The sequence below is a fragment of the Esox lucius genome, chromosome 17 (genome assembly GCF_011004845.1).
Source record: "Esox lucius isolate fEsoLuc1 chromosome 17, fEsoLuc1.pri, whole genome shotgun sequence".
In the NCBI taxonomy this organism is placed as follows: Eukaryota; Metazoa; Chordata; class Actinopteri; order Esociformes; family Esocidae; genus Esox; species Esox lucius.
The window spans coordinates 15,003,077-15,016,192 of NC_047585.1; the positions used below are offsets into that span (position 1 = coordinate 15,003,077).

General features: G+C 45.0%; 2 protein-coding genes across 5 annotated transcripts; both read right to left on the minus strand.

Moving 5' to 3' along the window:
* Positions 1-1,494: 1,494 nt before the first annotated feature.
* On the minus strand, positions 1,495-2,891 carry LOC114828856 (proline-rich extensin-like protein EPR1). Its single transcript, XM_029113677.2, has 2 exons — positions 2,617-2,891; positions 1,495-2,565 (listed from the first exon to the last, which is right to left on the minus strand). Exons 1-2 carry the CDS (start codon positions 2,874-2,876, stop codon positions 1,509-1,511), a joined length of 1,317 nt encoding a protein of 438 aa, XP_028969510.2. The 5' UTR covers positions 2,877-2,891; the 3' UTR covers positions 1,495-1,508.
* ccdc114 (coiled-coil domain containing 114) lies at positions 2,674-12,810 on the minus strand. Of its 4 annotated transcripts, none has more exons than XR_004574619.1 (16): positions 12,700-12,810; positions 11,085-11,166; positions 10,893-10,992; positions 10,584-10,773; positions 10,379-10,504; positions 9,808-9,921; positions 9,644-9,711; positions 8,818-9,005; positions 5,962-6,096; positions 5,744-5,826; positions 5,475-5,643; positions 5,130-5,293; positions 4,903-5,006; positions 4,703-4,793; positions 4,310-4,488; positions 2,674-2,719 (listed from the first exon to the last, which is right to left on the minus strand). XR_004574619.1 is itself a non-coding variant. In XM_034287032.1 (15 exons), exons 2-15 carry the CDS (start codon positions 11,149-11,151, stop codon positions 4,396-4,398), a joined length of 1,692 nt encoding a protein of 563 aa, XP_034142923.1. In that variant the 5' UTR covers positions 11,152-11,166; positions 12,700-12,810; the 3' UTR covers positions 3,962-4,395. The 4 variants fall into 4 exon arrangements, 2 of the variants coding, with proteins under 2 accessions (XP_034142923.1, XP_034142924.1); XR_004574618.1 differs by lacking the exon at positions 2,674-2,719 and adding an exon at positions 3,063-3,108; XM_034287032.1 differs by lacking the exon at positions 2,674-2,719 and having other exon boundaries at positions 3,962-4,488.
* Between the last annotated feature and the right edge of the window lie 306 nt (positions 12,811-13,116).

Here is a 13,116-nt window from a genome sequence, read left to right on the forward strand (position 1 = left end):
TTTAGTAGACAAAAAATTTACAACTATCATGTTATTAATGCAAGCAAGGGTACTCTTATAGTGCACCCTGAAGGTTAAGATATATCACGATGTATAATCATGTTACGGACATCTGTCAATCAGTCTATACCGAATGATCCACAGATCGAGGGACGAGATAGGTTAGAATCTGCTGACGTTCTAAGCTGCAAGCGGCCCTAATCTGCTAGTGCTGCCGCTTAGTGGTGGACCGCCCACATGAATGAATGACTGAGTGAAGGATTCATTTATTCGTTCATTTTTGTGTCCCTTTACCAGTTGGCGACACATCCCTTAAGGGATCAGTGACACCTTAAACAGCAATTACAAGGATGTCACACCACATGTGTGCTGCACAGAGCCAACCATATACAATGATTAAAAAATATAATCATGAATGAATGTTATCCCATTAATAACAAAAATCTTCAATCACCAAAAACAAATACACTACAATTCTGTGCGTACAAGCGAATGAAAAAAAGTCCCCAAGAAATGAATCAAAGGTACCATATAAAGGTACCCTATAAAGATATACAGAATCTACTGCATTCTGATATGCAGTTTTTATGCGTGCCTGCTTCTAATCAAGGATAGGGATTATCGCAAATCCACATTAATATACACCAAGCCTGTAAAACCGACCCATTTAGAAAGAGAAATCAAACTCAGCATTAATAAAATTGTATCGGTACAAGCAGAGATCCTGGTTGAGGTTGAATCCACTATTTGAAAAATAACATTGCAACCTGATTGGTTGGAGACTGCTCCAGGCCTGGTTGCTGGTTGCCAGGCAACACATATTAGTGGGTGAATTGGAGGGAACGGGGCTCCAGTTTTGTAGGGGGAGGTAGAATTCTGGAGCAGCAGGCAGACCAGGAAAGACCTGGCACTATTCCCAAATAAACAGACCGAAAAGGAAAGAGAGGGAAAATGGAATAGGCTGGGAGTCTTTTAAGCAACCGTCAGAAAGTGCAGATCACAGACTTGCAAATAAATGCTGTTTGTTGTGGAGGGGGGTGATTTAATGCAGTGCACTCTGTTGTCCTTAGAAGTTGATAACATGATATTTATATCAGTGAATATTTATAAATGAAAAGTCATAGCATGCAGTCAGCTAAATACATTTGGAAAATGTTGGCAAATGGCATGCAAGTCAGTAATAAAGTACGGTTCTGACTAGACCTACTGTGACATGAGAGCCAAATGAGAGTGAAAGCAGAAAAACAGAAAAAAGGAAAAAAACAGGACATTGACTGTAACAGATAAGGGAATACATGAGGTCAGATAGTCAGAGAACAAATGAACAGGATACAGGACAGTTTGGAAAGCTCTGATAAGAGAGAGAAGGAGTGAGAGAGGGCGAGTGTGTGCCTGTAGACACAGGTCTGGTATGTGTGGGTGTAAGTGTCTCTTAGCAAGTTTACACAAGCTGCTCTTATGCCTCATCTGAAACAAATCAAACCGTTTGAGGTGAAACAAAATAACTGCTAATAAATGAAGGACAAGAAGAGGCGCTTAAACCAGAGGGCACTGCGAAAACAGACAGCGGGCGGAAGGTAAAGGAGTGAAGGGAATGAGATGGAAAAAGAGGAAAGGGAGACAGTGAAATGTGAAGAGGGACTGTACATTGGGGAGAGCCGTGGTGGTCTGATGGTGAGCAGGACTTTAGGACTGTAGATTGGGGAGAGCCGTGGTGGTCTGATGGTGAGCAGGGCTTTAGGACTGTAGATTGGGGAGAGCCGTGGTGTTCTGATGGTGAGCAGGACTTTAGGACTGTACATTGGGGAGAGCCGTGGTGGTCTGATGGTGAGCAGGACTATAGGACTGTAGATTGGGGAGAGCCGTGGTGTTCTGATGGTGAGCAGGACTTTAGGACTGTACATTGGGGAGAGCCGTGGTGGTCTGATGGTGAGCAGGACTTTAGGACTGTAGATTGGGGAGAGCCGTGGTGGTCTGATGGTGAGCAGGGCTTTAGGACTGTACATTGGGGAGAGCCGTGGTGGTCTGATGGTGAGCAGGACTTTAGGACTGTAGATTGGGGAGAGCCGTGGTGGTCTGATGGTGAGCAGGGCTTTAGGACTGTAGATTGGGGAGAGCCGTGGTGGTCTGATGGTGAGCAGGACTTTAGGACTGTACATTGGGGAGAGCCGTGGTGGTCTGATGGTGAGCAGGGCTTTAGGACTGTAGATTGGGGAGAGCAGTGGTGGTCTGATGGTGAGCAGGACTTTATGACTGTACATTGGGGAGAGCCGTGGTGGTCTGATGGTGAGCAGGACTTTAGGACTGTACATTGGGGAGAGCCGTGGTGGTCTGATGGTGAGCAGGACTTTAGGACTGTAGATTGGTGAGAGCCGTGGTGGTCTGATGGTGAGCAGGACTTTAGGACTGTAGATTGGGGAGAGCCGTGGTGGTCTGATGGTGAGCAGGACTTTAGGACTGTAGATTGGGGAGAGCCGTGGTGGTCTGATGGTGAGCAGGACTTTAGGACTGTAGATTGGGGAGAGCCGTGGTGGTCTGATGGTGAGCAGGACTTTAGGACTGTACATTGGGGAGAGCCGTGGTGGTCTGATGGTGAGCAGGACTTTAGGACTGTACATTGGGGAGAGCCGTGGTGGTCTGATGGTGAGCAGGACTTTAGGGAGTAGGAGGTGGGCCTGGGACTGACTGGTGCATGCGGTCTCCCAAGGCCATCTGGAGCCTTTGTCAGGAGGAGGAAATGAGGTTCTGTTGTGATTAAAGGCATGGTTTCTATGGCAATGCAGCAAGCCATGCGCAGAGAATTTAGCTGGTAGCGGAGGGGGCTCAGAGAAGAGTTGGATTTCAAAGCTAAGAACCTCTTTCACCTCATCTCTCATGTAATATGTTTTCCTAGCCACACAGTGGTGCTTTGTAGGGGATTATGTTGTGAAAACCAAGTCATAAATGGTAATAGTGTAAGAGTCTCTCTTCCTTACAAACTGCTGTCCAATGTATAGAATGCTGCATGTTTTACCACACTTCAGTATGTAGGAGCCTCTCAGTCAATCTCCAGAACAGTGAACTTTCATGTCTCCTCCCCTTTGCTCTTAAAAGGAAGTCCCTAAAAGACTTCACATGTGAAAAGGAAGACAGGTGTCAAACCTATGTGTAATTCAAATATAACTATTCCATTGGGACCTTTGAAAACGTGCCCAAATAAAGTAAATCGTTAACTGCTGGAAAACCTCTGATAACATTTATTAAAACTTTAAGTCTCTTTCTTTACTATTGTATGGAGGAAGTGGTTGTCTGCATGTTTGCCATGGGAAAGGGATTGCATGATGGTTAAAAAGTATGATGAAAACATACCCCATAAATATTCACATTGTATACTTCTATATCTGTTGACCAATATTTTTACAACTAACCCAAGTTAGCCCACAAGGCATTGTTTCCAGTGGGAGGCAAGTGAAGCTGAGTGGGCAGTACCAGCCAGGACCAAGCAAGATCCTATTGGCCAATTTTGGCGGGTTCTAGCATGTTTCTGTTAGCAAACGCCTGCTCAGTGAAGTGCACATGTGTAATATCTCATTTCAGCCGTCACTCCTAAATACCACCATGTTCTTTAAAAATGTAGCCTATTCGCGTGGTACATATTAAATGTTTTGAAACAGAACTATTAATCAGATGTTTTCATCGTTAAGGAAGTCACCAGAATGTCAGTCCAGTTCCATTTTGCTCCTTAGGCTTCAGCTTACACGTCCTGACCGCTTGACTTCCCCATGTGAAGTGGACATAACGATCCGGAGGTTCAGGTTTATGCATCCGGTAGGTGATCTGTCTTCCTGTATATCTGTGTTTGTACTAGATATAAAAGTGCTATTAAAATTCCCAAGATACCAGTAACTAACTGGAAGGATAAATGTAGGAACCGCCTAGTGAAAATTGTCATTCAGGATCATTCAAACTGTTTAATGACATAGTGAATTAAGCCTTTTATTGAAGCCAATGTGAACGTTCTTTGTGAAGGATTGGAGATGCAATGATCTGCTGCCCTCTTGTGTTCAGTTGGAGCACTTCAGTTTCACACAGGCACGGGTATTGAGACCAGAGGAAATAGTCAGAGCAAGATGGCTGAGAAATCAAGATGATTATCATTGCCTAACCTGATTAATTCCAGACAATGATATTCTGACCATGATGACAAAACCCCACATCATTAGAAAAGGAGTTCTAGAACTACAACAGACATTCTCCTATCATACAAAAATCATAAGACCTGAAACAGTGACATCTGGTCATTGAATGCTAAAGCGTGAGGTGATCATACTGGAGAACAGTGTCATCCGTTCCTCCCCGGCCTCAGGTCTTTTAATCAATGCAGGTAGACGTGGCTGTTTGAGTGTGATGCTCTTGTCAGGCCTCTAGGGAGCGCTGGTGGCTGTTGGACGGAACACTCATCTTTCCCTTGGCTCCTCCATGACGGACCGATCCCTCCTTCAACAGGACCTTTGGAGTATTATCAGTTACAACAGACCGACAGGAAGGGAGGGGGTTCATGTTACCATTACTGTATTTTTCAATGGTTTCATCTTCAATGGCCGTCTTCGTCATTGGCTGTCTTTGTCCTTACACAAAATAACTTCCTATAACTGAATATTTTATCAGTGTGTGTTTTCTAGATACGTACATGAAATGTGTGTGAATATTAGTGTGAGCTCACCCCTTTCATGATTCTCTGGCGTAGTTCTCCCTGGGAGAGAGGCCTCTCGTCCTCGTCAGTGAGGAGAGACTCATCTGTGTCATAGTCAACCCTGACGAGCGCACACACACACACACACACACACACACACACACAGGGGTAAATGTCGACGCACACACGCACACACCATCAGAAAACGAAACTAAAACACTAGTACCGACCCAGTGGGTGGAGGCTGTATGACGATATCCTGTTTGGGGAACTCTGGGTTCTGACCCAGTAGGAACCGGGCCAGGTCTTTTGCGTCATACTCCTTGTCCAGATCCTGTCAGAAGGAACAGAGAAGGCCTTGTTACAGGGTTCCGTCCATGCTCCCAAGGCCTGAGTCGGCTGGACGACATCCAGGAACAGGCTAGACTTCCAGGGCTGACTGAGTGTGTGCCGTTACCCTGGAGCTGAGGAAGGCCTGCGCGGTGAGCAGATCGTTGGCCCTCTTCTCCACCAGACCCAGGTAGGTCATGATGTTGTTGTCCCGGATGCCCGAGGATGAGCCCAGCATGTCCTCCACCGCAGAGCGATCGCAGTCCATTTTCTGGAACATGTCGTTCACTCCTGACCAAACACAACCAGTCAGTCTAGCTGGGGCCGGGCGGGGGACGTCAGGGGCTAATTTCTCAGATCATTAGGAACCTGCCAGGTGACTGTGTGTGTGTGTGGTGTGACAGGGTGTGTTGCGGCAATGTACGTATCCGGGTTTGTAAGAGAGAAAGAGAAGAGAGTGGAAGAGGTGGACCTGTCTTGATCCGGTCCAGGGTTCTGCTCAGAGCGCCGGCCAGGACTTCATACTGGTTGGCCTGAGACTCTGTGTCTCTCTGTTGCTGATCGACGTCTCTCAAAAGAGCATGGAGCTCCATCTCCTGCTGTTGCCCCTTTACATTAAACTGTTCCATCTCCCGCTGGATCTGACACACACACGCACACACACACACAAGGGAGTGTTTACAAACCAACGTTTCAGAATAGACAGAACTGTGAGTTGAAGGTAAGCAACCTATTACTAACCTGTTTAATTTGGTCCCTCAAAGCTTCAGCATCGTTGTTTTGCTCGTTAACGTAGTTGAAAAGGGCAAAGTTCCGATCCTCAACTACACCAAAAAAAAAAAAAAAACAGAACGGGTGCATTAACACACACACACACACACACACACACACACGCGCAGCATACTGATGTCATAACAGGTGTGGCACGGACGTTGTGTTGTATCAATGAAATGACTGACCTTGGATGAACCTGGTGACCAGCATCTCAAGGTCCTCTTCTCCTGTGATGTTCTGGATCCTCTGGAAGACCTCCTCCAGCGTGTCCAGCGACTCCTCCCCGGAGTCCCTCCTCCTCTGCTCCTTGACCTCTGACCCTGTGGTTGTTGTACTGTTCATCAGCAGTGTCACTTTCATCCTGAACATTCCTCAGGTCAGCCAGGCATTGTATGTATTATAACAGAGCCCTGTCACCGTGGGAAGGAGGGGGTCTGAGAAGCGTTAGCCCCCCCCAGAGATGGTAAAACATTTTAGTTTTTTATGACTTCTGGTGTGCCTTGGCTTTTAGTATGAAGCCAGTTGTTCATTAAGCTTCCGCCATCTAATTCCAAGTGACTTGGGAGTGTTAGCCTTTCTTTTTTTGCTCTATTAAGAAATGTGATATTAATGTCCAGACCCCTCTGTAAGCTTTAGTGACACAGTGACTCGCACTACTGAAACAGGTTAGTCGTAAAAGGCGTCAACATCACTGTTCCCTCTTTATTCCATTTGAAGAGGGGGTTATTCCCTAAACAATGAAAATTAAAATCTACAATGATGTTTGTTTATTACCATTAGATAGCCTGCAATTAGCACAGGTTTTCTTGGTTTTTTCAGTCTGGCTCCTGTGTCGGTTTAGGGGGGATTGTAAACTCTTCTAAATGATACACTATAAGCAGTTTGAAAAGGTTAAAATAAATGTATTATTCTCAAACCGTATTATTCTCAAACCTCAGCTCGTAGGTTGAACTCTATATTTCCTGTCTTTAATCAAGACCCCTATATGTAACTACACTGTTTAAAAGAATGAAGGGACACTTAAGTCACACGTCGGGTCTCGATGAAAGAAATATATCCAAGGTTAAACTCTTTACTACACATTGTGTAATTCGTTGAGAACAAAATGACATAAGAATGGTTAATGGAAACCAGAATCACCAACCGATCGAGGGCTGGATTCAAAGGGTTTCGCCGGTACTGACAATAACCGTGATATTAAAAAAATGAAAAATGTGTATGTTAATAATACACATATGATAATATCGTATTCACTAGGCAAAACTGAATTTGGATTTTTCCAAAAACTCCTATACCTTATTCATGTCATCTAGAGAGAAATGTACGTGCTAAAACAAGGAGACTGGACCTAAGCACCGGCGTTGAAATCAACTCGTTAGTCCCACTGGACCCCCTGGGAGAGATCCGCAAAGACGCGCCGTTTTTGTAGCCTATTCATATGGAAAAAAGGAAAAACTATGGAAAAACTCCTTTCTCAGTTCTTCCATAGTTTATTCATGGACAAACGATGCATGTGCTTAGACTATGAGTCTGAACCTACACACTAGCGTTTGAATTAACATGTTTTCGTAGCCTATTCATTAAACAAAGTTGAGGAAGCATTTTTTTCTTTTTCACATTTTCTATAGATACCGCAATAATATCGTTACCGTCAATTCTTGTGGCCACGATAATCGTGTAGTGAAAATCTGATATTGTGACACCCCTAATTCAAACCCACACCAAAAATCAAAGCAAAACATTTAAATCACAGTCTGTTCCAACTGGCATGAATTTCATCATGGCAAGTCATAATGTGACTCAGTAGTGTGTATGGCCCCCACCTTCCCTGTATGCACTCCTGACAATGTCTGGGAATGCTCCTGATGAAATGGCAGATGGTGTCCTGGGGGATCTCCTCCCAGACCTGGATCAGGGCATCAGTGAGCTCCTGGACATTGTGGTGCTACTTGGCGACATCAGATGCACGATACATAATAATTGGATTCAGGTCTGGGGAACATGAGGTCCAGTCAATGGCATCAATGCCTCCGTCATACAGGAACTGCCTACACACTCTGGCCACATGAGGCCAGGCATTGTCCTGCACCAGGAGGAACCCAGGACCCACTGCACCAGTGTAAGGTCTGATGATGGGTCTGAGGATTTCATGCCGGTACATAACAGCAGTCAGGGTACCGTTAGCTAGCACGTGGACATTTGTACGAGCCTCCAAGGATATGCCTCCCCAGACCATTACTGACCCATGGCCAAACCGGTCATGCTGGATGATGTTGCATGCAGCATAATGTTCACCACGGCGTCTCCAGACTCTCACATCTGTCACATGCTCTGTGTGAACATCCTCTTATCTGTGAAGAGAACAGGGTGCCAATAGCAGACCTGCCAATTCTGTTCTCTGGCAGTGCTCCTCTTGTTCCTCCTCACACAAAGGAGTAGATACCGGTCCTGTTGCTTGGCTGATGCCCTTCTACAGCTCTCCTTATGTAATGGCCCGTCTCCTGGTATCTCCTCCATGCTCTTGAGACTATACTGGGAGACTGAGCAAACCTTGTTGCGACAGCATGTATGGATGTGACATCCTGGAGGAGTTAGAGTACCTGTGCAAACTGAATGGGCTGCAGGTACCGCCTCATGCTACCAGTAGTGACAAGGACACTAGCAAAACACAAACCTAGAGAAGAATCAGTCTGGAAGGATAAGGAGAGAGCAATTATCTGTGGCCACCACCTGCAAAACCATTCCCTTATTGGGGATTGTCTGGCTGTTGCCTCTCCAGTGCACCTGTTGTCACTTTCATTTACAATAAAACAGGTGACATTGATTCACACTTATGCTTCCTAACTGGAGAGATCGATATCCCTGAAGTTTAATTGACTTGGTGTTACACTGGGTTGATTACGTTTTCCCTTAATTTTTTTGAGCTGTGTTTTGTGTTTTGTATTTACATTTCTTCATGCCAACTCAGGTTTGCCACATTCTTTGCAGCTATAAGACTAAACATCCCAAACATGCCTGCGTGTTCCGGCACTGCGTCATACCATGCCCGCGGCCTGGATCCTGCTCCTCATCGTGGTCACTCCTCTCACTGCACTTGGTGGTCATGAACTCTTTGAGGCGGCGGTCATGTGCGATCACCCTCTCCAACTCCTTCATCTCTGTGCTGTACTGAGCCAGGTCCTTCACGGCCTTGTCCTTCATCATGGTCATCTTGCACTGGGCCTCCACTCTGGCTCGACACAGGGAGTCAGCATCAAGTCAACAATTTATGGGATGTATTTGAAACTCAAAAAAGATGTTTAACAAATCCTGCAGCCTGAATGTGAAATATGTGAGGAGTCTTATAAAGGACTCTGTGTATGACATGTTCCATACACACATCTCACCTGGCATCGTACGACACGTTCCATGCTCACATTTCACCTGGCATCGTACATAATGTTCCACACTCACATCTCACCCGGCATCATACGTCACGTTCCACACTCACATCTCACCTGGCATCATACGTCACGTTCCACACTCACATCTCACCCGGCATCGTACGTCACGTTCCACATTCACATCTCACCTGCCATCGAATGACACGTTCCACACTCAATTCTCACCTGGCACTGTACCTCACGTTCCACATTCACATCTCACCTGCCATCGAATGACACGTTCCACACTCACATCTCACCTGGCATTGTACGTCATGTTCCACACTCACATCTCACCTGGCATCGTAGGTCATGTTCCACATTCACATCTCACCTTGCATCGTACGTCACGTTCCACGCTCACATCTCACCTTGCATCGTACGTCACGTTCCACACTCACATCTCACCTGGCATCGTACGATACGTTCCACACTCACATCTCACCTGGCATCATATGCAGCAGTGGACAAGCTAATCATGTCCCCAATGGATTTCCGGATCTCCTGCAACTCCTAGAAAAGGGGGATAAAAAGGAGGAATGGTTTAACAAGCCCCATGTCACATCTCTAGGTTTGTTGATTCTGGTTGGTCTCAGTATCACCCCTGACCTTGTCTAGTCTGCCGTGAAGCTGTTGGAATCGCAGACGCTCCACCCGCAGAGTCTCCAAATCCTCTCTTAGATGGCTGTTTTTAGTCAGCTGTTCGTTGAAGCGAATGAAAGCCTGCAATAGTAGTAGTACACATGTCTCATGGATGGAGGCTGGAAACAAAATGATAAAGAACTAGTATCGCTAGTGCATTGACATCATGACTGCTCTCATCCAGTACATTGATTTTCTGATGGGAGTCAATTCAATGATTCATTGATGGAATATTGCTAGTTCCTTTTAAGCAAATAAATGGAAGTTGGGGCAAATCGGGACACCATGCATGACAGGAAAGTTGGTGATCTATGAACATTAACATTGACATTAACATTGTTCATTTCCTATCAATGGCAGTCTGCTCAATTATTAAACTACCTTGGACTCCCAATAAAGTGCCACATGGCAGAAAGAAGTGACAACATACTGCCCTGTTTTCGGATGAATTATACTGCAGTAAGTATCATGCAGCACTGGGTTTACTGCCAGAGACATTGCACAAAGTGTCGGGGCCTGTGTGTGAAACGCTACTCACCCTGTCCAGCTTGTTCTCCAGGGTGCGCGAGGCCTTCAGCTGGTGGCGGGACTGGGACTTCTGGCTGACAACAGCAGTGATGTCCCCTTTCCTGAGCTCTACCAGCTTTTTCTCCATGTTGGAGATCTGGCCCCGGCACAAAGACATGGTAGCGTCAGCTTACTGAGGGACTCAAGGCATTCAGGTGCATGTGAACCTCCTGTACCTCCTTCTCCAGCTCTGCCTGACTCTGCCTTTCCCTCTCCAACTCTTGGGCCACCTCGTCCCTCTGATCCAGCATGGCGCGCAGGGTCTGGGTATCCTCGCTGTCCTGCTGCCGTCGAGACAGGCTCTCGGACACACGGAGACTACTCAGGAGTTCCTGTTGCTCCTTCTCCAGCTTCTCCATCTCCTGCCTATATATCAAACACACACAGAGACATGAGGAAGAACACACAAACGCCAGCACACATGTCCATTACAGTTGCACCTTTTACCGCTAAATGGCGTAACTCTGGGCCCATCGTGGTCTCACCTCTGTCTGCGGAGGTGGTCCTGAGACTGGATGCTGTAGGACTGCCGTTCTCCCTCCATGATCCGGAATTGTCTTTGTAGTTTGCCCATTTCTGTTTCAGCTAGATCACACAACAACACGTGCTCACTCGGAGGAAAAGTCTGGGAATTAATTTGCCAACCCGAATGACTTCATAGACAACACATACTATACCTATGACATCAATATCCATGTCGCTACCATCGGAGCGGACGCTGGAGGCTGACCTTCCTCGAGGCATGGTTTGAACGTTACTCTGAAAACGGTAATCGATTAAACAAATCGGTGGACACGCTTGGTTTGACCAAGATCTGTGTTAGGGCCCAGCTACATAAAACCCTGATCGCTAGACCAATGTCCTACTCCTGCTGCTTTACTTGGCTATAAAACATTTCATACAGTTGCTTTTAAGGGTTTACACACCCCTATCTCAAGTCTTCACATTTTTCTTTATAATGTAAAAACATTTTTTGATATTTTACACAACCTATTCAAAATTTGAGAAATGTCTTCAGAATAATTATTTGACTGACGCACCATAGAAAATATATTTCTCTCTGTCTAGAACAGACTGGAAGGATAGCTTGTAACATTCCTACCTGTTCAATGAACTCAAGAACTCCATTCAAAATCCAACATAGGATTGACTTTTTAAAAAGCAAATCACATAATTTTCTCTGATACCTCTCTTTAATGTGAAAAATGTCATACTGCAGGTCACAATACTCCATTGCTTTACCCTGTACCATAACCTACCTATACCTTAACCAGGATGACTACTGATCTGGAATCATTAGGATCCTCTCAAACATCTTTGAGATTATGTTTTACTCAGACCCATTGTAGATTATCCTGGGCCAGATTACCTGAGCTCCAATAACAGCAAATTTCTTACAGTCTCATTTCAGCAATTTAAATGTTTTGGAAGAATTGTCCCATCAATGGCATAACAATAGCTCACTGAATTAGCAAAAGTCCAAGCCCCATGGAGAGAAATAAATATTTTCAGAGTGATAGTCTCCACTCCTAATTGGAACATTTGAGATGATGCCCTGGAGTGTCGTTTTGGGGGAGGTGGTCGTTTTCTTAAAGCTGATAGCCTTGGTATATGAGACAGTATACCAAATGTATGACATCACATCCCTTTTTACTGCTCTAATTGTATACCAAGCAAAGCGCTATGTAGTGGCACTGCGCATTGCTCTTAGCAGAGGTATAATGCCCATATACCACACCGCCTTGTCTTATTGCTTACATGCATAGTGTACATACATACGTTTGTTTTTTGTTCTACCAGTATGTTGACTGTAGTCAAACATTTGTAACAGATGGACCACCTCGTATTCAAATACATTCATTAGCCATATTTGACCGATTAGAAGGTACTTTTCCGGGTAGTTTGATAACCTTTTCTTTACCGAAGCAGAACTAAAGCCCACTGGGGAGCATGTTCAAAATCGCTGTTTTCACGTGATCTGATAATAACCACCTTGGGTATGATAAATGGCATTTAGTACTTACACGTTTGAATGAAATCCAATAAAACACAGCGGGACCCTCTCTGTACTGTACAGTGTAGCGTTGCTAACTAGCGCTGATAATTTTAGGCCATCATCATCTGTAAATCCCTGAGTATAGGTTAGTGAGAACCTCAGCCCGTTTAGAAATATATCTTGCGGCGTTAGCTACAGTACAATAAAAAGAAGCTATAACGTTGAAACGTCCCCAAATAAGAAATGGATATTACGTTTTTTTTAACTACTTTACCAATACAGAGTTAATAATTTACCTGCAAAGCACTAAACAAATTACTACGAGAAACTTGCGACTGAAGACAATTTCAATGCCTCATTTCTTCAAGCTTCAAAGTTGTTAGCAACTGTTTCTAGGACATGATGAAATGAAGAATGACCACAGACAGGGGGCGGGAATCAGTCGCCACATAAGAACCGGCTAAAATGTTTCAATTAACCACTGGAGGTCACTCTATTCAAGTGAACAATGATGGTACAGAGAAAGCCACAGTGTTTTCCGAAAAGCTTTCAATTTAGCTTCATTTATTTTAAATAAAGGTGTAATATATTACTTGAAATGGTTCTCGTCATTTTGAGTAGTCAGTGCTAGAGTGCAGGATTTTAACTGGTTTGGTAGCCTGGACAGATAGATGCACGACCAGCCGACCAGCCAACCCATGCTGACAGTATTG